The sequence below is a fragment of the Chelonoidis abingdonii genome, chromosome 7, assembly GCF_003597395.2.
Source record: "Chelonoidis abingdonii isolate Lonesome George chromosome 7, CheloAbing_2.0, whole genome shotgun sequence".
NCBI classification, from domain to species: domain Eukaryota; kingdom Metazoa; phylum Chordata; order Testudines; family Testudinidae; genus Chelonoidis; species Chelonoidis abingdonii.
Window position 1 is genome coordinate 361,623 of NC_133775.1, and position 24,467 is coordinate 386,089.

The following is a 24,467-nucleotide window of genomic DNA, read 5'->3' on the forward strand; positions in this document are numbered from 1 at the left end:
AATTACAGACCGAAAAGTGGCAATTATTCAACAAAAAACCCTGCAAAAACAGACTCCAGTGAGAAACTGCAGAACTGGAATTAATTTGCAAAATGGACACCATTAAATTAAGCTTGAATAAAGACTGGGAGTTGATGAGTCATTACATAACCTAAAAATGATTTCCCCATGCTAGTTTTCCCCCTACTGTTACTCACACCTTGTCAACTGTTTGAAATGGGACATCCTGATTATCACTACAAAAGTTTTTTTTCTCCTGCTGATAATAGCCCACCTTAATTGATTAGTCTCATTACAGTTGGTGTGGCTACCCCTATTTTTTCATGTTCTGTGTGTGTGTGTGTGTGTGTGTGTGTGTATATATATTTTCCTACTGTATTTTCTACTGCATGCATCTGCTGAAGTGGGCTGTAGCCCATGAATGCTTATGCTCAAATAAATTTGTTAGTCTCTAAGGTGCCACAGGTACAGACTAACATGGCTACCACTCTGAAACCTGTAAAATTAAGGAAATTAGGAGTAGTTTGTATATGGAGGATGTGTTAAATATCATCACGTTGGGATACGCACTGCAGTGCCTCTGTTTAACCCAGGAACATTTAGCTCTAGGGGTAGAATTGGTGGACAAAGTGACCAAGGCCCCAAATAGTGTTTTAGACTAAATCATCAAACCGACAGATAAATGTTAATACGAAATGTTGAAAGTCTTTTTCATTCAGCAAATTACAAAATCTTGCTAAGCAAACACTAACAATTGGAGCATGTTTTGGGAACAAAACAGGGTGTGACGTAAAATAAAATGTCAGTTGAAAATAACTGTGTGAAACATGTTTTTATGGAGTTCAAGGGGTGTGGGGTTTGTCAAAAGGGAAGTAGGTTGCCCTCTAGTCTACGTGCAGTTAGGCTATAGCTTGTCAACAACAAAGAGAGGTAGATGAGTGGCCTGTTTCTCTAACAAAGGCCCACCGACCCCAAACAGCCCTGGCGCTTGTGCATGAGGGATATAGACTGTTGGGGCATCTGGACCATTGCAAAGCAGCCCCAGAACCCCTCTTAAATCATACCATCTTCTGCTTCAGCTGTACCTTTTCATTTTCCACCCCAAGGCCCTCTGCATTAGGACTTAATCATGACCCCTCTGATTTCAACGTCTCGGGTCTCATCTACTGTTTCATATTATTTAATGCTGTACAACATCTAGGATTACAGTTTGCATAAAAGTGTTTCATAAAAACAAAACAAAAATGTATTCTCTAGGGAAAGGGCCGTCCCTACCCATATGCAAATTTCCTGGTGCCTTATGCAGCTGCGTACTGCTCCAGCCACTGCCCCACCTCTTCCCACCCCTGCTCTGCCCCTGCCCCACCCCCACTCCACTTCTACCCCAAAGCCTCTGTCCTGCTCTGCCCCACCCCAGCCCCATCTCCACTCTCCTGAGGAGTGCAGCAGGGTTGGGTCTGCACTCACTGGTGGTGGGACATGCAGCGGTCTTGCCCTAGCCGTGCTGCTGGTGAGTGCTGGGTGTGGGTCTCCCTGTGTCCCAAGCCAGCCCTGTCCTTCCCATCCCACTGCAGGGGGGCTGTGTAGGGGCCCAGAATAGCTCGGGATGGTAGGGATGGCCTTGCTCTAGGGGCTTAGACAAGATAATGATCAACAAAATTGTAATTGTTGCTTTGCAGCCATTGCTACAAAGTAGCTTTACATTTGTTTTTGTTAATATTTCTGCTAGGCTGTAGGATGGGGGAGATAATACCTCATAAAATGAGAAAGTGCTTCCAAATGACAAACGCTTCCACATGGTAAAGCATAACAACTAACACAGAATGGCTGCCTACAAAACTGTTTCACTAAAAGAGTTATCCACACTCCTCCTAAAACTCAGGACAGATTTCCTACTCCCATGGCCTGATCACTTTTTCTGTGGCTTTTTTAAAAATTTGTTTGTCCTTGGTTTAGATTTTAAAAAACATTAGAAAAGAAGGAAAAAAGGGAAGGTGTAGAAAAGTGTGGGTGGGTGGGTAGGGGGGAGGAAGACTCCTTATCTCTGGTTTAAAAAAAACACAACAGGTAGCTTTCTTTACATAAGCTAATTTTTTCTTGTGTTTTTTGTATGAATCCAAACTTTAAAAAGCAATCTTACGTTGTTGTTTTTTTTTTTTTTATTAAAAAACGTATGTAAACTCCCCTCAATTGCAAGTTTTCATATTCTTACCCAGTTGCTGTTTTGGTCTTTAAAAACACTATTTTTAAAAGGATAGGCTAGTATCTTAAGCCTTTTTAGTTCACTAAAGTTCTACAAAATATCCCTAAGAGGGACCTTGTTTTGTTACTGCTCAGTCAATACTGTTTTTTCATGTTAAACTTCAAATATCTGTAAAAAGGTCATGTTATCAAGTTACTTCTCAGTCAATGCTGTATTTTCATGTTAAATGTTAAAAAAAAATCTTTTATATAATGAAACCCTTCATATTTAGCAACTGTTGAAAGTATGGGGGAAAAGTTGAGTGGTGGGGGGGGTGTTCTTCAGACAGGCTATATCTGAGCTTCATACAGTCACAAAGCGACGTTTTTTGTCTTTTTGCAATCAGTAAATAGAATAAAATACTTGTTATAACTTTCACAAAGTATCTTTCAATGCAATCTCACCATTTGTTAAAACTTTAACAGCATTTAAAAAGTTAGGAAAGAAGTTTGTGTAAAAAATCAAGCAAACTGAAGGGATGACCCCTAGAGCCTTGCTAAGGCAGACTACAGTGCATGGATCACTGGCTAGCCTAATTAGTCTTATCTGTTTTTAAAATGTAGAGAAAGCTCCAGCTCCAGCCTGTGCTGTATTATTGTAATGAAATCTATGGACCCAAAGCAAACACAGGAGTTTGTACCTGTGTCTCAGCACAGGGGTTGCAAACAAATTAAAAACAAAGACATTCTGATAATGCAACAGAAAAATTCATCAAAAGTCCTAAGAAAATGAAAGCTTAATATAACTTTCACATGGATTTGTTAAAAAGTGGGGAGGAAAATAAACTTGTCTCTGATCCACTGGATTACAGAATAAGGGGAATATAAACTAGCTGTTACTAAGGTTCTGTGGTTTTCACTCTAGGGTGTTTTCTGCATGCTCATTATTTTTTTTTAAATTGAAACACATGTAAAAATATTAAATAAAGGGCTCTGTCTTCATACATGCTTGTCTTTTAAAGTGTTTGTTCCTTTACAAAGCTTAATATAACTTTTACTTGTGTTTGTTAAAAAGCAGGCAAAGAAGCAGCCTTCTTATCTCTGATCCACTGACTCACAGATGCTGTTTTTGCTGACAGTGGCTTTGCTGCAAAAGCATGCTATTTCAAATTGTCCTTACTAAAAAATGACCAGTGCTAGTCTAAAATATAGGAGGGAAACCTTTTTTATCACTATACGTTACTTTTATAAACAGGTTTTCTGTGTTTTTAACCCTGGGTTGTTTCAATGAAAAGTGAGTATGCAGAAACACATGAGCAAAAGGGCTAAATTAAAAATTGTTTCTTCAGATAGACTTCTAATCCACTAACTTCAAATGACTTCTTCAAATTGTTCTCACTAAAAACATAGGGAAAAGTTTTTAAAAACTTTTTAATAGTAACTTTGTGGGTTTAGGCCTGGGTGCTTCTGCATGCTCTTTTTAATTGAAACATATGCAGAGGGGCTAAATGAAAGGATGTGTCTTCATATAGGCTTGTCTTTTAAAGTGTTTATCCCTTTACAAGCCTTTTACCTCTATTTGTTAAAAACTTTAACAAATTACTTTTATAAACTAACTGGCTGTAGTTTTAACCCTGAGGTAATTTCTGTTTTTATTTAACATTTTTAATAAGATTAGTTACAAAGCAATGTCTTCTTCACATAACAAAAGGAAATGTTTATTTCAACAAGTATTTGGTATAACTTTGTTTTAAAAGCAGGCCTAGGCTGTTCTGGCCTTCTTGTCTCTGCTCCAGCGACTCACAGATGCTGGTTTTGATGACAATGGCTTTGTTGACCAAGCATGCTGCTTCAAATTGTTCTTACTAAAAAATGACCAATGTTAGTCTAAAACATAGGGGGGAACTTTTCTATCACTATATGTTACTTTTATACACAGGTTATCTGCGTTTTTAATGCTGGGATGTTTCTCCATAATAGTTTTTTTATTGAAACACACATGCAAAGGGGCTAAATGAGGGGATGTGTCTTCATATAGGCTTGTCTTTTAAAGTGTTTATCCCTTTACAAGACTTAATATAAATTTTACTTGCATTTGTTTAAAAGTCTGGGGAAGAAGCAGCCTTCTTAGCTTTGATCCACTGATTCACAGATGCTGTTTTTGCCAACAGGGGTTTTGCTGCAGCTTCAAATTGTCCTCCCTAAAAAATAACCCATGTTAGTCTAAAACACAGGGGAAAACTTTTAAAAATTGTTTGTTACTAAGGGCTTATGGTTTTAACTTTTAATAAAGTCCCTATGTAAAAGGGCTACATGGCAGGGGAAATGCTTGGTGTCTTTTTTTAGATAAGAATAAGGCACATAAAGGTGGGTGGGGGAGATGGCTCTTGTTTAAAAACCTTGGGACTATAGGATTGGTTCAGGAAAATGAATTCTATGACACTGCTGTAGAACAACATCTGACTGGGCCGATCCAAAGGCAGTGATAACAAGCCTGAGGGACTGTGAACCTGGAAAGTTTCCTCTTTCTGCAGAAATACTGGGAAGGGTAAGATCTCTCTCTCTGACATGTGCTATCTATCTTTGCCCTTTGCAAAGGGGCTTTCTTTTCCCTTTTCCCTTTCCCTGTTCTCTTTTAATCTATTTTCATATGTTTCTCTTTCATTTAACTCTTTTTAAATGCTCTTTTCTTAACCTATCCTTGTATTTAATAGTTTAAATGCTTTTCTATTAACCTTCCTTTATACTTTTTACCACGTGCTTACTAAACAGTTTCCTTTATATGTTTCTCTTTTATTTAACTCTTTTGAAATGCTCTTTTCTTAACCTACCCTTATATTTAATACACCTTTTACATTTATTGCAAAAAATTTTATTCTTTAACAACATGCCAGACTAGGCCTTTAAAATAATCTCGCCTTACTAAACCTCACCAAAAATCTCTCTTCTTTAATAACTTGCCTCTATTTGAGGTTATACTACTCATAGACATTATTTATATTGGGCCCTCCACAGTTCCTCTGGCCAGATAAGTTTGCTTGGAGTTCAAGGGCACTAAGCTGGCCAGTCTGGATCCAGAATGAACCTGCCACTGTACTAGAGGAAGCAGACAGGCAATGTCACGTCTTGTCATGGATGCAGACGACACATGATTGGAGGAGCAGCTGGAACACGCTTTGAGATTTCTGGGCAGGGCCCTAGTTCCCCTGACAGATCAGGAGCCTGGAACTAGACCTGGGATATCTCTGCTCACAGAGACTTTCTGCTTGTCCGGCATTCAGCTCATGCTGGAATCTGCCTCCGAGTAGACCAGCCGCCAGCATTCTGCTGAGATTCCAAAAGGAGCTGAGCCGGGCGACTGGGCACAGAGTGTTTTCCACTTAGGGAAAGGGAAGCTTCTTTCTCGCTGTGTCTCTGATATGAGCAGCACCATTTCCTTCCTGGACTTCCGCCCCCGTCGCTGTGACTGGAACTAAAAACTAAAGGAAACCTGCCAGGGAGGGGGACCGCCTCCTCGGCCAGCTCAGTCTCTCTCCAGTCGGGCATGTTTGGGCTTTCCTGACACTGGGCAGAGTCAGGACTCACTTCAGGGCCATGAGATTCCAGGAGGTGTATCTCCTTTTCCTCCTGCTGCGCCTGACAGGTAAATTTTCTTCCCCTAGTGGGAAACCCGTGGCATCTGCACTGGTTCCCCAAAAAATTTCCAGGGGCTTGTCGATTGCACAGCTGGGGTGATCACTTTCCATAAAGTCTGCTTCGGGCCATGCAATTGTAATGCTGCAGCTGCACTGGGGCAGGGTCCCTGCAGGATGGGCTGGGAATGGTGACGAGGCACTGGTTACCTGCTCTGGAGGGTGCAAGGTTGGAGAAATGGGGCTGAAAGGACAGCAAGGAAAACTCCCAGGGTCTTAACAGCTGGAAAGAGGCTGTGACCAGCATGGCTCCCGAACCAACTGGCTGAGCTGACAGGGTGCAGTGCTGAGGCTCTGGGACAGCAGACTCCCTTCATCTCTCTCTGTCTCACCCTTCAATGGGACCCCTCAGCAGGTCCAGGATAATGGGACAAGGGTTCTGGGTTAACGGGGAGCTCTGAGATACTCTCAGACTTCGGACCCTAGAGAAATCACCTGCCCCACTGATGCAGCCAGCCTGGGCATGATCCACGTGTGTGACAATGCTGGGCCCCTAAAGAATGGGCTTAATTAGAAAGAAGGTCAGAATTTCCCCTGTTGGTACTGTCACCATCTGGACTGTCTGATGAGCCATCCAGGAGGCATCAGGCTGGGGCAGGTGCACTGTTCTAGTCTCCCTCTCCTGCGCTCCCTCTCCCCTCCCAGTTAGAGCACACTATGGCTCGGGGCAGGGAGCAGAAGCTTTTGGGGAGAAAAGAGCAGACATTTTATGGCTGGGTCACATGGCTTCTAATAGCAACTGCCATGACCCTGCACAACAGTAGGCACATCCTAGCAGGAGAGCCGCAGTCAAAAGAGACAGGGGAAGGCCCCGCTCTGGCTAGCAGGACAAGGGCAGGGAACAGCCAGGAGTCCCAATGACACTGCAGGAAAAGTGCCCTACACAGAGCTTCTCGCTGGTTCATTGTTCTCGCACTGGATCAGACCTAGCCATGTGCTGGCAGTCGGTTCCACTCAGCCACGCAGTCACCTGCAGCCAGGGTAGATGTCGAAGGTCATCTGGGACTGACTTAAAAGTTCATGTCTAAGACATGGGGCAGGTTGAGACCCAGGAGAGCCAAAGGCCTGTGTCCTGTTGGGCTGTGTCAGGGCCATGGCTCCCCACACGCTCTCTCTCCCTCTCCTCCCTCCTGCACAGCTGCCATTCTGGACATTACTCTGGTCGCCAATGTGCAAAGTCCATCTCACACCAGTTTCTACCTCTCCTGTGTGATGGGCGAGCGAGCTGTGAGCTACCTCCAGATCGAGAGGGACAATAAAATAGTGATGACTCATCCCAACACAAAGTTCCAGAACTACAGGAATCGCAGCAGTGAGGTCCAAGCCAGAGGCTTTTCGGTGGCGGATCTGGTGGGGATTTTATACTGCCTGGGGAAGACCCAGATGGAGCAGGCCAGGGTGGTCTACGTGCATAACAGCCGGAATGGTAAGTGGCTGCAGGACAGCAGGCCTGCCCCAAGCATTCTCTGAGGAGTCTGGGAGTGCGACATCAGCATGCCTGGTAATGGCTGAGCATACGTGTGGGCGTGCGTGAGTGCAATAGCACTGGGCAGGCCAGAGTTGTGCTGCCTCCTGAGGCTGTTAGCACTCAGAGGCCAGAGAATGGTATTTAAGCAGCTGAACTACCGAAGGGACCTTGGCTAAGGGCAGAGCTTCTAGTGACCAGGTCAAACCTTCGTATGTCAGCATGGAAGTCTGGCTGTGGGCTTATTCCCAGAATGGTCTCAGAAGGACTTTGGGAAGTCCAGAACTGCTGGGGCCATGAAAGTGGCATTGAACAGCTAGAAAAGAGACAGAGCATGGCCTGGTTGTTGCAAATGAGCATCAGTGGGATTCTGCCTGTTCCTAGAGAAGAGCGACAAAGGTGTGACAAGATTATGGCGATCAACAGATGGCTCAGGCAGTGGTGCTATAAGGAGGGCTTTGTGATGTACAGTCATTGGGAAGCATTCATGGACAGAGGACTGTTCTCTCAGGATGGACTTCACCTGAGTAAGGAGGGAAATAGACTTCTAGGATGGAGGCTGGCACAACTGATTAAAAGAGCTTTAAACTAGGAATTTGGGGGAGATGGTTGGGAGATGTCCAGGTAATCTCCACACTGGAATTTAACATTGAGAGGGAAGAAAACAAAGTAAGAGAGGATACAGCCATGGGTAGCAGAATGGACATAGGGAGGAAGGATACTGTAGGTACAGTTCTAATAGGTGATACTGACGGTAGAATGCCTGTGCCTAATCGGGTAAAGAATGTCAGTGAAGCCAAACGGCAAAAATTAAGATATTTGTACACTAATGTGAGGAGCCTAGGTAACAAAATGGAGGAACTAGAGCTACTGGTGCAGGAAGTGAAACTGGATATTATAAGCATAACAGAAACATGGTGGAATAGTAGTTATGACTGGAGTGCAGGACTGGAGATAGGACTGGGATATCATACAGGAAGATCTGGATGACCTTGTAATCTGGAGTAATAGTAATAAGATGAGATTTAATAGTGAAAAGTGCACGGTCATGCATTTAGGGATTAGCAACAAGAATTTTGGTTATAAATTGGGGACACATTGAGGTAACTGTAAAGAAATAAGAAGTGATGGAATGGATAAGACAGAGTCTGTCTGGGCAAAAATCACACTGGGAAAGAAAGCTACTAGAGCCTCCCCTGAGATAGTGCTTTGGGTGTGCTACAGACCGCCGGGATCTGATTTGGATATGGATAGAGACCTCTTTAATGTTTTTTAATGAAGTAAACACTAATGGAATTGTGTGATCATGGGAGACTTTAACTTCCCAGATATAGACTGGAGGACAAGTGCTAAGTAATAATATAGGCTCAGATTTTCTGGATGTGATAGCTGATGGATTCCTTCACCAAGTAGTTGAAGAACCAACAACAAGAGGGGATGCCATTTTAGATTTGGTTTGGTGAGTAGTGAGGACCTCATAGAAGAAATGGTTGTAGGGGACAACCTTGGTTCAAGTGATCATGAGCTAATTCAGTTCAAACTAGATGGAAGGATAAACAAAAATAGATCTGGGACTAGGTTTTTGATTTCAAAAGGGCTAACTTTAAAAGAATTAGGAAATTAGTTAGGGAAGTGGATTGGACTGAAGAACTTGTGGATCTAAAGGCGGAGGAGGCCTGGAATTACTTCAAGTCAAAGTTGCAGAAACTATCAGAAGCCTGCATCCCAAGAAAGGGAAAAAATTCATAGGCAGGAGTTGTAGACCAAGCTGGATGAGCAAGCATCTCAGAGAGGTGATTAAGAAAAAGCAGAAAGCCTACAAGGAGTGGAAGATGGGAGGGATTAGCAAGGAAAGCTACCTTATTGAGGTCAGAACATGTAGGGATAAAGTGAGAAAGGCCAAAAAGCCATGTAGAGTTGGACCTTGCAAAGGGAATTAAAACCAATAGTAAAAGGTTCTATAGCCATATAAATAAGAAGAAAACAAAGAAAGAAGAAGTGGGACTGCTAAACACTGAGGATGGAGTGGAGGTTAAGGATAATCTAGGCATGGCCCAATATCTAAACAAATACTTTGCCTCAGTCTTTAATGAGGCTAATGAGGAGCTTAGGGATAATGGTAGGATGACAAATGGGAATGAGGATATGGAGGTAGATTTACCACATCCGAGGTAGAAGCCAAACTCGAACAGCTTAATGGGACTAAATCGGGGGCCCAGATAATCTTCATCAAGAATATTAAAGGAACTGGCACATGAAATTGCAAGCCCATTAGCAAGAATTTTTAATGAATCAGTAAACTCAGGGGTTGTACCGTATGACTGGAGAATTGCTAACATAGTTCCTATTTTTAAGAAAGGGAAAAAAAGTGATCCGAGTAACTATAGGCCTGTTAGTTTGACATCTGTAGTATGCAAGGTCTTGGAAAAAATTTGAAGGAGAAAGTAGTTAAGGACATTGAGGTCAATGGTAATTGGGACAAAATACAACATGGTTTTACAAAAGGTAGATCGTGCCAAACCAACCTGATCTCCTTCTTTGAGAAGGTAACAGATTTTTTAGACAAAGGAAATGCAGTGGATCTAATTTACCTCGATTTCAGTAAGGCATTTGATACGGTTCCACATGGGGGAATTATTAGTTAAATTGGAAAAGATGGGGATCAATATGAAAATTGAAAGGTGGATAAGGAACTGGTTAAGGGGAGACTACAATGGGTCATACTGAAAGGTGAACTGTCAGGCTGGAAGGAGGTTACTAGTGGAGTTCCTCAGGGATCGGTTTTGGGACCAATCTTATTTAATCTTTTTATTACTGACCTTGGCACAAAAAGTGGGAATGTGCTAATAAAGTTTGCGGATGACACAAAGCTGGGAGGTATTGCTAATACAGAGAAGGACCGGGATATCATACAGGAAGATCTGGATGACCTTGTAAACTGGAGTAATAGTAATAGGATGAAATTTAATAGTGAAAAGTGCAAGGTCATGCATTTAGGGATTAATAACAAGAATTTTGGTTATAAATTGGGGACACATCAGTTGGAAGTAACAGAGGAGGAGAAGGACTTGGAGTATTGGTTGATCACAGGATGACTATGAGCCGCCAATGTGATATGGCCGTTAAAAAAGCTAATGCGGTTTGGGATGCATCAGGCGAGGTATTTCCAGTAAAGATAAGGAGGTGTTAGTACCATTATACAAGGCACTGGTGAGACCTCATCTGGAATACTGTGTGCAGTTCTGGTCTCCCATGTTTAAGAAGGATGAATTCAAACTGGAACAGGTACAGAGAAGGGCTACTAGGATGATCCGAGGAATGGAAAACCTGTCTTATGAAAGGAGACTCAAAGAGCTTGGCTTGTTTAGCCTAACCAAAAGAAGGCTGAGGGGAGATATGATTGCTCTTTATAAATATATCAGAGGGATAAATATCAGGGAGGGAGAGGAATTATTTAAGCTTAGTACCAATGTGGACACAAGAACAAATGGATATAAACTGGGACACTAGGAAGTTTAGACTTGAAATTAGATGAAGGTTTCTAACCATTAGAGGAGTGAAGTTCTGGAACAGCCTTCCAAGGGGAGTAGTGGGGGCAAAAGACATATCTGGCTTCAAGACTAAGCTTGATAAGTTTATGGAGGGTATGGTATGATGGGATAGTCTAATTTTGGCAATTAATTGATCTTTGATTATTAGCAGATAAATATGTCCAATGGTCTGTGATGGGATGTTAGATGGGGTGGGATCTGAGTTACTACAGAGAATTCTTTCCTGGATACTGGCTGGTGAGACTTGCCCACATGCTCAGGGTTTAATTGATCGCCATATTTGGGGTCGGGAAGGAATGTTCCTCCAGGGCAGATTGGCAGAGGCCCTGGAGGTTTTTCACCTTCCTCTGCAGCGTGGGGCATGGGTCACTTGCTGGTGGATTCTCTGCACTTTGAGGTCTTCAAACCACAATTTGAGGACTTTAATAACTCAGACATAGGTTAGGGGTTTGTTACAGGAGTGGGTAGGTGAGATTCTGTGGTCTGCATTGTGCAGGAGGTCAGACTAGATGATCATAATGGTCTCTTCTGACCTTAAAGTCTATGAGTCTGAGTTCCTCCATTGCCTGGACTCTAGGGCTATATCCCCTTCCTGAGCTCAGAGTTCTTTTCGAGGGGCAAGGCTCAGTGTGGGGCACATCACAAGCTTCTCTGCTTTGGGCAGGTCATCAAGGATAGGTCCCTGTTGGAGAGTTTTTCTTGGACCCTTTGATTTCTATCCTGGGCAGCTTGGTCTGTGTTCCCTGTTCTAGCTGGATGGCGGTTCTACATAGAGTCTTTACTGGCTTGTGGGTTTGCTCCTAGCTCCTTGGTCGCACCCTGGCCCTGTATGAATTACGGTCCTCTCACAGAGTAGGAGGTAAGAAATTACCCACTAAGCTGACACCCTTGCAGAGGTGTCTGAGAGACTTAGGCCAGCACTTGAGTCAGGGTGATAGCTACTGTACATCCAGTGACGAGTGCCAGACTGTAGCAGAATGGAGAGATTGCAGAATGAGGCCCACCTGAGGAAATCTGGTGATTCCTGTGTAAAACCAACCAGTTTTAAATAGTAATAAAGTCCAGTTGGGGAAGGAGCTTGAGGGAGGTTCCAGGACAGGCCAGAAGCTCAGAGCAATAAGAGACAGTGAAAAGGGGGAAACCCAGAAAACTGCCACAATATCCATAGAGACTGCAGGGAGCCAAAGGCCCCTGAGTTGCCAGGGAAATGCTCTCCAGGCAGGCAGGGAGCCATGGGAGCAGCCCTGCTCCAACTGAGAAGAAGCTGAGCAATAACCTCAGGGTTTTGGACTTGATTCTGGTCAATGGTGACCCCAGAAAGGGGGAACTAAAGACTGTAACCTGGCTGGAGGGCCCTGTGACCTGGCAGAGAAACCACCACAGCGCTGGAGTGACTGTCCACAGGGCGCTAGCCCAGCCAGGAGTGGCTACACGGCACCTGGTCGTGAGGGGACTCCCAGCCGTTCGGCTAAGTGGAGTATGAATGCAGTAGCTGGAAACAACCTGAGGCCCCAGGAGAGCAGTTCAAGTCTAAGATGACAGACCTAGATAATTTAACGTGCTCTTAGCTGTGGCGCTTTGCTGTAGGGCTCCTGACCAGGGCCAAATAGTGTTCGTTGATCAGGAAGGTTTGTGGGGAGGGAGGCAGTTTCTGGTGTGAATGCACACCAGTCACACCACATGAGCCTGCTGAGATGAGGCTGCTCCCCAGGACCGGTATACAAGGCCCTGGGGACAGAGATACTAGCAGCTCTGGAGGCAGACACCACTGGAGACTGGGTCTGGGGATCAGCAACAAGCTTGTGTCTTACATCTGGCCCAGCAGCATATCATGGAACAGAGACTTAGGGTCTGTCTACACAGCAAAGAAAAAGCATGGCTGGCCCATGTCAGACAATTCTGGCTCAGACTGTGGGGCTGTTTCATTGCTCTGAAGAGTTTCAGACTTGGACTGGAGCCCGAGTTCTGAGATACCGCCACCAACCTGCAGGGTCTGTGACATCAGAAGTCTACACAGCAATGAAACACCCCACGAGCCCAAGTAGGCTGGCACAGGCCAGCCATGGAGTTTCTCTTTGCTGTGTAGACATACTCTAAGGCCCAATGCTCTTAAAGTCAAAGATCTAGGAAGCTGGAAAATCTGCCCGTAAAACATCACACCTGTTACTTCTCAGCATTAGCTTCTGAGTAACCCACCTGGACACCACTATGGGGAGCTGTGTACTGACACTGGAAGCATCTACCCTTTAAAGTTGCTACAAGGAACAACACAGCAACTGACTAATGCTCAGGTTCCCCTTGGGACGGGGATGGCACAAGAAGCCTTCCCCATATAGCAACTGTTGCACAAGGGCTGGTCCCTATGCTCCTAAGTTCAATGGCCAAGCAGTACTAGCCACCCCAATTGCATACATGCTGGTGGGGTCTGGGCAGCATGACTCTGCATTGTCCCCAACAAGGGCCAGAGCCTGAAAGGTGCTAAGCAGCCCTTAATCTTAGGTAACTAGTAACCATGAGTGTTGGATTCTCATACCCATACTCAGACTCGTATCTTACTGCCTAGGTACTACAATGCTCGGTATGTTTATGATAGGGTACACAGGCAGCGACGCCTGTAGTTAAGGTTGCCTGATGCTTTCCATTATAAGACCCTGTTATCAGATGCTTATAACTTTGCCAAACTTTATTCTTATTATTTGTATTGTGCTTAAGGGCTCTAGTCATGGATCAGAATTCCAGTGTGTTGGGCATTGCACAAACACAGAACAGAAAGGTGGTCTCTCCCCTCAGTTAAGAGGTAAATATAGCCAGATCACAGAATATCAAGGTTGGAAGGGACCTCAAGAGGTCATCTAGTCCAACCCCCTGCTCAAAGCAGGGCCAATCCCCAGACAGATTTTTATCCCAGTTCCCTAAATGGCCCCCTCAAGGACTGAACTCACAACCCTGGGTTTAGCACGCCAATGCTCAAACCACTGAGCTATCCCTTCCCCAAGCTGGTAGCCTACAAACAAAGAGGAGTGGTCAGCATGACGAGCAGCAGTCTCTGCACACTAGCAGCCTAATCATTGTTCTTTTTGTAGGGATTATGGCTAAGGAAAGTTGTGAAGAGACATTTAAATGTGGACAATGAGTTAGCTTTGCACATGTCTATGGGGAGCCACTCCCATGCGTATGAGGCAGCATGAGAGAAAGCACAAAGGTGTTTGAAACTGTAAGAAGTGGGCAATGGAGACCATCATGGGCTGATCAGAGGAGAGCACTGACAACTGGAAAAATGAACAAGACTCGAGGAGATAGGTAGGCTGGGATTGATTGTGAAGGGCCTTGAAAGTGACAACAAAGCAGCTTATGCTGGATGCGAAAGAGGAGGAGGAGCCACTGGAGGGATTCAAAGAAAGGGGTGACATGGTCAAAGTGACAGGGTAGGAAAATAACCTTTGCAGCGGCAGCGTTCTGAATATGAGTGGGACAAGACTGTATTTGTCAAGGCCAGAGAGCAAGTGGCAATAATCAAGATAAAAGATGATGAGAGTCAGGACATGGGTTTTAGCTGTGTGGACGGATAAGAAAGGCCATATCTTAGAGATGTTATGCAGAAAGAAATGAAAATTTATATATCATCTAGATGTGACGATCTAGAGCAGTGGTGGGTTGCACGCTGCCTGTCAGGCTAATCCGCTGGCAGGCCGTGAGATAGTTTGTTTACATTGACTGTCTGCAGGCACAGCCACCCACAGCTTCCAGTGGCCGCAGTTTGCCGTTCCCGGCCAATGGGAGCTGTGGGAAGTGGCATGGGCCACAGGAACATGCTGGTTGTCACTTCCCACAGCTCCCATTGGCTGAGAACGGAGAGCCACGTCCACTTGGAGCTGCAGGCGGCCGTGCCTGTGGACGGTCAATGTAAACAAACTGTCTTGCGCTCCGCCAGCGGATTAGCTTGATGGGACGAGTGCAGCCCACATGCCTCAGGTTCCCATGATTGATCTAGAGAAAGGTCGAAGCTGAAGATGCCACTCAGGTTACGGACTTGTTACCGACAGGATGATGTTATCCACAGTGATTGAGAAAGGAAGTAGTGGAGGATTTGGGTGGCAAAGATTAGGAGTTCTGTTTTAGTCAGGTTGATCTTGAGCTGACAGCTCGTCATCCACAAGGAGGTGAAAGAGAGAGAGAGGCTGAGATTGTAGTTTGGGCAGATGGAGACGGGTCTGGAGTAGATGTAGATCTGTGAGTTATCTGCATAGAGATGGTTGTTGAATTTCTGTTTGCAATGAGATTACCAAGAGATAAGGTGTCAAGGGAGAAGAGAAGGGGACCAAGGACATGGCACAGGACTTTGAGGTGGATTTAAAGGTTCCGACCCTACTGATGACCTATGTGGGTTCCCATGCAAACTTAATTGTCCCCCCTTATGCATATGCATTATGCAACAATCCTCGATACATGATCACATGCTACTTTTTCATAGGATCCCACCTCATTCAGTGAGTAGATTGTCATTCAGTATCTTTTTTAATCTCCTCATATAATGTGTGCCCTCATGCCTTATTTGGATACATCCCATCCAAACCCAGGACTCAATATAAAATTATTAATTTCCTCTTAGGTGTTTCTGTGGTGCTCTTGCCATAGTATCTCAATTAATTTATCTTCACAACACCCCAAGGAGATGAGTTAGTATTTTAATCCCCACTTTACACATGGGAAATTGAGGCACTGAGACATTAACGCCAAAATTGTTAGAAGTGTCTGAGACACACAAGACTTGAGTTCCCAGACTTCTTTGCAGTTTTACAGTACTTTATACTTTCAAAGCACAGCTCCAGTTGACTTCAGTTGCAGTTGTGAGCACTTACCATTTCTGCAAATCTGGCCCCAAGTATCTTACACTGGGCACCCAGAAAATGAGGATCACACAGTTGTGAACTCCTAGGTTTTAATAACTTGACCAGCGTCACAGGGGAACTATGTGGCAGAGGTGGAGATACAATTCTCCAAGGCAGCATTCAGCTCGCTTACCCAGGAGACCATCCTATCTTTTCCTGCAGTTCTCTGTCTCATTCACTGCACACCTTCCCACTTCTGCAACGAATGAAGCAGGAGTCTTACAGACAACAATATCACTCACTGCACAACCCTGATACATCCCCAGAGCACCATTCATCCTGTGCACGGAATAAGGCAAGGGACCTGTGGAAAAAAATAGTATATGATCAGGTAATCAAAGGCTGTGTCATAATGCATACACACAGGGGCGGGGGGTGGGGGGCGCAGATAAGGCTGCACAGGCAGCCTTAATTATGGCACTTCCTAACTTTTTAATGGTTGACTTTGAAACTTTAATGTTCTTTTAACAATTTTTAGGATCTGTAAATACCTAAGATAGATTCCAGTGGGTAATAGTGATCACTACACACTTGCAAAGATGTATTATTAGCCACACAGATTTCACAGGAAACATTAAACTGACCACTTGCTGTGAAAACCAGAAAATCCCCAAGAGAATTGTGAAATCCTTTGGCTGCACTAACTGTTTGTGTTGTGCACAGATGCAGAGACGTGGGTGAGTCTGTCCCCAGAATCTCATTGCAGCAGATCAGACTGTGGGAAGTGGGTGGCAGGGCTGGTTGCCTGCTCAGGGGCTCTCTTGGACCAAGTCTGTGGACCAGGCCACTAACAGCAGCTGGGGGAGATGGGAAAAGAAACTGTAGGAACAATCTGGGAGGGGCACTTCCCTTCTGCTATCTTAACAAAGGAAAGCTCCAGGAGGTTGAAGAGCAAAGGCTTTTGAAGCAAGTGGGTGCCCCAGCATAAGCACAACTGGGCTACATTCATACTTCCATACATGCCCTGTGAGCCATCTTGCTCCCCTCTCCAGTCTATGCTATGCAACAAGAAGTCCTCTGCAAACCTGCTATCACTCCCAGCCATACAACAATGCCTCACTCCAAAGCCTTCTTAATGCCCAATCATTGTGGCCAGCAAAGCGCTCTCTGGTGGTGGCAGTGATTACTGCAAGGTGCCCAGGTACAGCTCTCAGAGTGCTAGCCGTGTTAGTCTGTATCAGCAAAAACAACAAGGAGTCTTTGTGGCATCTTAGAGACTAACAAATTTATCTGGGCATAAGCTTTCATGGGCTAAAACTTACCTCATTGGATGCATGGAGTGAAAAAAACAGTAAGCAGAATACTGTATATATTATAGCACATGAAAAGATGGGAGCTGCCTTACCAAGTGGGGAATCAGTGCTAACGAGCCAATTCAATTAAGGTGGAAGTGGCCCATTCTCAACAGTTGACAAGAAGGGATGAATACCAAGGGAGGGAAAATTACTTTTGTAGTGCTAACGAGGCCAATGCAATCGAGGTGGCCCATTTCCAACAGTTGACAAGAAGGTGTGAGTATCAGCAGAGGGAAAATCAGCAGAGCCTGTACAGCTAGTCTGTTAATGTTTGTTCTCGAGTGACCTTCCTCTCTTGCTGCCCCTCCCCCGCCTGGGTTGTGACTAGCCTTGTACTGGTTAGTACAAGAGGGCAATTCCCCCTCCTTTGTGCTAGGCTTGTGGACACTGGGGAATCCAGACAGAGAGAGCTTCTGTGTCTGTGTGTACTCCTGCTCCCCTCCTTGCGTTACACCTCCTGCCACATGGTGGGCTGGACCTAGAAGGCTCAGAGAGGGCAGAGACCATCACTGACAGTGTTTGACCACATCTCTCTCATGCATGGGCCTCTCTGGGGTTCTCTGCTCTTCCGGCAGTCAGGCCACGTGGTCATTGCTTGCTCATAGAGATACCGGGGTCCTGACTTTCTGTGCCCATGGGTGAAAATGTCGACTAGAGGCCTCAAGCAGGAGCAGTGCAGCTCCCTCCTCAGCACCTGCAAGGAGCTCACAGCCTGTGATACAGCCAGGGACAGAGGTAACTCCCAGCCACACTGCAGAAATCCTGTCTGGGAGGTAACTTCATTGTCATTTGGATTTCAGAATGGCCTGGAGCATAGCGGGGGCTGGAACAATGTGTATAGAGAGCAGTGGAACCAAACTGTAAATGCTGGATATGATGGAAACCACTTCAATCCAGGGCATGCAGCAGCGCCCCCCATACCCATAGTTCCAGCATGTATGGAGCACAGGGTGTGAGGAACTCCCATCTCTACATCCCAGTGCCCAGGATATCAGAGTGCTGCTTGGCCTGGCTCTGCCCTGCCCTCAGCAACGTCAGCAATGAGACTGTGCCATAGAAGGCCATGTTAACTTCTTCTCTTTTTTTGGTCCAAATGATGTCCCAGGGGTTGGCAGTTCCTCCACAGCAGCTGTCCCCTCTTGGGAAAGAGAGGTCATTGTGGACACTCAAACAGCCTCCTAAGCTTTACCCTTCTTTCTCCATTTCTCTGTAGCCCACCTGGTCCCAGTGAAAGTCACCCAGACTGTGAGCATTGCGGAATCAGCCACCTTTTCTGCCAAAGTCCTTCACAAGAAGAACACAGATGTCTTGTGGAAAAGAAATGGCAAGTGATCCAGTGAGCGGCTTCCTCTGGCTGGGGAAGGCAACCCTAGTGAGCAGTCCCCTCACACCCCAGCAGGAGACTCCAGGGAGCCATGCCCCGAAGAGATTAATAGCTAATAAAGGCAGAAGGGACCCCTGTGATCAGCTAGTCTCACCTCCTGTATAACACAGGCCATGAAGCTTCCCTGAATTAATTCCAGTCCGAACCAGAGCAGACCTTTCAGAAAAACATCCAACCATGATTTAAAAATTGCCAGTGATGGAGAATCCACCACAGCCCTTGGTAAATTGTTCCAGTGGCTTGTTAAACATTTGTGCCTTATCACCGGTCTGAATTTGTCTAGCTTCAGCTTCCAGCCATTGGCTCGTGTTAGACCTTTGGCTGCTGGAGCTCTCCTACCATCAGATTTCTGTTCTGCATGCAGGTTATTATTGACTATGATCAAATCATCCCTTAACCTTCTCTTTGATGAGCTAAGTAGATGGAGTTCCCTGAATCTACTATTAGAAGGCAGGTTTTCTAATCCTTTAATCATTCTCGTGGCTCTTCTCTGAACCCTCCCCAATTTTTCAACATCCTTCTTGAATTGTGGACAACAGAACTGGACACAAGATTCCAACAGCAGTTGCACCAGAACCAAATACAAAGGTTAAAATAACCTCTCTGCTCCTACTCGAGATTCCCCTGTTTATGCATTAGTCCTCTTGGCCACAGCCTCACACTGGAAGCTCATGGTCAGCTGTTTATCCACCACGACCCCCACATCTTTTTCAGAGTCACTGCTTCCCAAGATAGAGTCCCTCCCACAGCAGGAGACCCCAATGATCCACCCCCTTTGCCAGGCTGGGGCAGGCAACCCTAGTGAACCAACCAGACTGTTGTGGATACATAAGGCCAGGGACCCCCAGAAAGCTCTGGACCAGGTTCCAAGGTGCACACACAACCAGGGCATATGATCTCCCAAAACCCCTCCCCACAGGGTCAGAGTGAGGGCTCAGTGAGACCTTCCTCCACACATGACTGAACCTGACATTGCATGAGCCCAGGACAAGTGGCAAGTGAGCCCCCTCTTCCGTCCTGCTCCAGATGCAAATGAGGCTGGGGCAGTGCCCCCTCCCCCGACTGCTCTGGAAGTAGTCAAGGCAGTTGCATTGAGCAGGATGAGACTTGGCAGTTTCTGATCCAGACTGTGCCATTGCCATAGGCTTCAGGCACTCACTCTGCAGTGTTTCTAGACCCCCCTTCTCCTAGGTATGTTTACACTGCAATACCTGCCAGTGTGGGGAGACAGACGCACTAGCTCTGCTCATGATAGCGCTCTAAAACCAGCAGGGTAGCCTTGCTGGAGTGGCCTGGCTGGCAGCTCAGGCTGGCTGGCTGAGCACAAACCCACCCAGTCCCCTGGGCTACGTACTTGGGCAGCTAGCTGGAGCCCCTGCATCTGCTAGTCCTGTGAACAGAGCTAGTTTGTGCATGTCTATCCATGCTGGGGAGCATGCACCCTGCTGCAGTGCAGACAGACCCCGACAGATATTACCGCCATCTGATGCAGCCCCTCTAGACAGTGCTGCCTTGGGGGCTCAGACCTACCCTGGATGGAGTGCCTCACTAACAGGGAGAGGAGGAGTCAGGCTGCACCGTTTGTCTGACCCCTTCCTTTTCTGGGATCCTGAACCCTATCCCCCACAGACGGCCACGGGACTGGCCACCAGGGATTGGCTCATGCCCTTGCGCTCGCTTTGCTGGCCTGGCCTTTCAGGGACAGTCCAGGAGAGACCTGATGCTTACTCACATCCTAGAGACATGTCTGGGTCATCAAGCTGAAGAGGGCAGAGCCCCTCGGTGCTGCCCAGCTGCACATGGTTGGCTCTCCCTAGAGGGACTAACAGAGACAGGGTTTGACTCAGGCCAGCTCCAGTGTTGGGTAACTTCAGGACCTGATGCCATTTGCCCTCTTTCCTTAATTCAGGTACCTTCTACCAGACAACGCACCGGGGTGAAGTGAATGGGACGCTGTTCACCTTAACCCTTTCGGATGTGGGTCTGAGTGAGAATGGGGTGTACAGTGCCACATTCATAGGGGACAGTCCCCTGACAAGTGCCTTCTACAGACTGATTGTGAGAGGTAAGATTGTTGTGGAACCTCAGGGCTGGGTCTTGAGCCTGGCTGGGGTAGGGAACAGGGCAGGAATGCCACATGGGGCCAGAGCCTAGGCTCCAGACATACAACAGACCCACTGGAGAAGGGGCTGGTGGGTGTGAGGGCTCAGTCTAGGCTGGGACCTGGCCCAAGAGAAACAGAGATCTTGGATTTGGGGTCAGACAAGCAGACATGGGCCCTGTTCTGACTTTGTCTGAGCTCAGCTGTGTGCCGCGTTTGCTGCCTCTGGCTCTGGGGCTAGCTAGGGCCTGTACAGAATGCTACCCTAAGCTAAGCTAGGCTGTATTGGGCCCAGTGAGGCGCCCCTGGCAGCCAGAAATGGCTGGGATACGGCAGTGCTCTTGCCATGCTCCCCTCCAGCCATGCCTCCAAGGGGAGGCGCATGCAGTGGTCAGGACTGGAGGCGAGGAGGGCCTGGAGGGCAGCTTAGCTGTGTGGATAGAAAACAAAGGTGGAGTCTAAGAAACGTTCTGGAGAGGGAAGTAGCGTGGTGAATGTGTGGGTGCAAGGGAGGGAGGAATTGCAGGTGACACCAGGTTCCAGGCCTGAGTGACACAGAGGGGGTTGGTGCCAGAGGACAGGGAGCAGCGGAGTTTGGTGGAAGAGAGCAGTGGCTCATCTTTGCCCTTTGGGGTGCCAGTGAGGCATTCATGCACAGCCATGTTAACTGGGAGGGGCAGAACATGTGTGTGCCACAGGACTGAGGTCTGTGTGCTAGGGAGACAGGCCCCTCTGGTATTTCCTGCTGTCAGAATGCTGGGTCCCGTTGCCCTGGCCCTGACTTGTGGGCAGGCTCTGCACTCGCATTCCCAGAGCTTAGGAGTCCATCGGGCTTCGGTTCATTTTTCAGCTGCAGACTGACCATGCAGCCGGTCCTCCCACAGGTACATGTGGCATGGCACTGCCCTAAACCCCCTCTGCTTTCTCCCAGGGTGTCCAGCGAAGAAGTGGGGCCACTCTTGTGAGAAGGACTGTCCTGACTGCCTGAATGGAGGCATCTGTCACGACAGTGTTGGGGAATGCATCTGCCCTCCAGGTTTCATGGGCACTCGTTGTGAGAAAGGTATGGACTCCACACACCCAGCCCCTGCAGGAGGAGGTGCATTCTGGAGCAGGAATAAGCAGTCATGGGGCATAGGTACCTCCAAACCCCACACTCCATAGGCCAAGGGAATAAACACCCCACTCCCTCCACTGACCCTGAGTCCCCATCCAGGCACAGAGCCTTCCTCTCCTCTTTCTCTGCCGTGTGGCAGGGACGGTGTCGCAGGGATGGTGATGGGCTGTGCTGGACCTGGGGCTCCTTGGGGGATGGGCACGGCGATGAGCTGGAGCTGGCGTTGGGCCTTGTTGTGTGACAAGGATGGGGCTGACCTCAGTCTGTGACATGGGGATGGGCTCGAGGAGGTCTGTGGCTCAGCCTCCCCTAGACTATAGGGGCTGTTTGCAGTTTTGAGGGGTTTGACTGATTTGTCAAAATGTCTGTTGTTTGTGAGGCTCCTAGGTTTGCGTGGAAGGCTGGGGCCCCTCTAGCAGGACGGGGGCAGAAGCTGCTCCCCATTTCTTCCAGAGAGGCAGGAAACTGCCTTACCTGGCCCCGGGAGTGGCACTCAATTAAGGACTGTGAAGCCTTCAGGGATCTGAGAGAACCTTCTCCTGCAAGAGGCTCTGCTAGTGCTGGATGTGGGAGGCAGTGTGTCATCTCGGATCCTTCTGTGCTGAAGCTGGGGCGTACATCCTGGGACAGAGGGACTGTCCTTTTGTAAAGATACTTTTAAAGATTCCTCCACTGAGGGTCTGGGTTCATAGACTCATAGACTTTACGGCCAGAAGAGACCATTAAATCTGCTAGTTTTATCTCTAGTCTATCACAGGCCAGAGAATTTCACCCAGTTCCCTGTGTTTTGAACCCGTAACTTGTGTCTAGTATAGCAGCAATTCCAGAAAGGCAGCCGGACTGGATCTGAAGACAGCAGGAGATGAAATCTACCACTTCCCTTGGGAGCTGGTTCCAGTGGTAAATCACCATGATGGCTAATTTTTGGCCTTATTTCTAATTTGAATTTGTCTGGTTTCAACTTCCAGCCACTGGTTCTTGTTCTGTCCTTCTCTGCTGAATAAGAGAGCTCTGAAGTACCTTGTATTTTCTCCTCATGAACAGACTTACACACTGTAATGAACTCTTCTTTCTGGTAAACTAAACAGACTGAACTCTTTAAGTCTCAATGGTAAGGCATGTTCTCCGGCCCTCAATTCGTATTTGTGGGTCTTCTCTGCATGCTCTCCACTGTTTCAACATCCTTTTAAAAATGTGGATGTCAAAACGGGATGTAGTATTCCAGTAGCAGTATCCCCAATGACAGAGGCAAAATCCCCACCCTGCTCACTATATCCCAGAATCACATTAGCTCTTTTTGCATCACACTGGGAGCTCATGGTGAGGTATGTGACTGTGCTGAGACCTTACAGGTGGGTCAGCACTCTGATCACTGTAGCCTCAATTAGTTTTCCCAGAGATAGCTGACTGAACAATGTGCTAATGAGAAGGAGAGGATGAGGAGGTAAGGAACTAATTAGTCCTCAGATGGCTAACCTAATAAAAGCCAGGAAGGAAGTGTTACAAGGGGGGACTGGAGTGTCTGATCTGAGCCTGGCTGGGCTGGGTCCCCTAGAGAGGGAGATCTCTTTTCCTCCTAGGCCTAGTAAAGAGAGGCAGAAAGGGATTGAATACTGTGATGTTGCACTGTACTGGTGTGAGTGGAAGGGTTTAGAATAAAATACAGTCTGAATACTGAGGGTATGTCTACATTGCAATTAAAACCCACAGCTGGCCTGTGTCAGCTGACTCAGGCTTGCAAAGCTTGGGCTAAAGGGCTGTTTAACTGTGGTGTAGACAGTTGGGCTTGGGCTGGAGCCTGGGCTCTGGGACTCCACGCAGAGGGAGAGTCACAGAGCTCAGGCTCCATTCCATGGTGTACCCAGAATATAGTGACCTCATCATCTCTTCACCTCGCAGGTGCTCAATCACCATAGACCCACAGGGGAGGATGCAGATCACCATGAGTGGTCACCATGGGCTCCCTTTGCAACGCTGGAATGGGTTATCTAGGGAGGTGGTGGAATCTCCTTCCTTAGAGGCTGTTAAAATCAGGCTTGACAAAGCCCTGGCTGGGATGATTTAGTTGGAGTTGGTCCTGCTTTGAGCAGGGGGTTGGGCTAGATACCTCCTGAGGTCCCTTCCAACCCTGATATTCTATGCTATAGCTAAGATGGTGGATGTATCCTTGAATGCATTAACAACAGATTGTCCAGTAGGGAGGTGATTTTTACCTCTGTATACAGCATTAGTGAGTCTATTACTGGATACTGTGTCCAGTTCTGGTGTCCATACTGCTAAAAGGATGTTGATAAACTGGAGAAGGTTCAGAGAAAAGCCATCAAAATGATTGAAGGATCAGAAAATGTACCATACAGTGAGAGAATCGAGGAACTCAGTCTATTTAATTTAACAAAGAGAAGGGCATGACTTGATCAGTCAATATGTACCTACACAAGGCAGAGAAATTGGATAATGGGGGCTCATCAGTATAGCTAACAAACGTATAACAAGATCCACTGGCTAGAATTTAAAGCTGGACAGGTTTAGACTAGAAACCAGGTGCAAATTTTTAAACAGTGAGGAGAACAACTTACAAGGGTTTTGGTGGACTCTCAATTGCTCCACATTTTTAATCAAGATGGGATGTTTTTCTGAGCATTATCTTCTAGTTTGAACAGGACTTAATTCAGGGCTGGTCTCTGGCCTATGCTGTGCAGGAGACCAGACAAGATGATCACAATGGTCCCTGCTGGCGCTATAATCTATGTCTCCTGGCCTGGGCACAGCAGACTAGGTTCTCATAGTATCTG

The 24,467-nt window shown here is 46.6% G+C and overlaps 1 protein-coding gene across 2 annotated transcripts in view; it reads left to right on the forward strand.

Annotated features, from left to right (window-relative positions):
- The first annotated feature begins 5,392 nt into the window (after positions 1-5,392).
- The window catches only part of TIE1 (tyrosine kinase with immunoglobulin like and EGF like domains 1), a 42,088-nt gene continuing 23,013 nt past the window's right edge, over positions 5,393-24,467 (forward strand). The window contains exons 1-5 of one of the 2 annotated variants that reach the window (XM_032794205.2): positions 5,393-5,824; positions 7,012-7,299; positions 18,287-18,397; positions 20,367-20,522; positions 21,490-21,621. In XM_032794205.2, coding sequence (XP_032650096.1) covers positions 5,776-5,824; positions 7,012-7,299; positions 18,287-18,397; positions 20,367-20,522; positions 21,490-21,621 — 736 coding nt within the window. In that variant the 5' untranslated portion in view covers positions 5,393-5,775. The remainder of the gene's footprint in view (positions 5,825-7,011; positions 7,300-18,286; positions 18,398-20,366; positions 20,523-21,489; positions 21,622-24,467) is intronic. The other variant, XM_032794214.2, reaches the window with a different exon arrangement.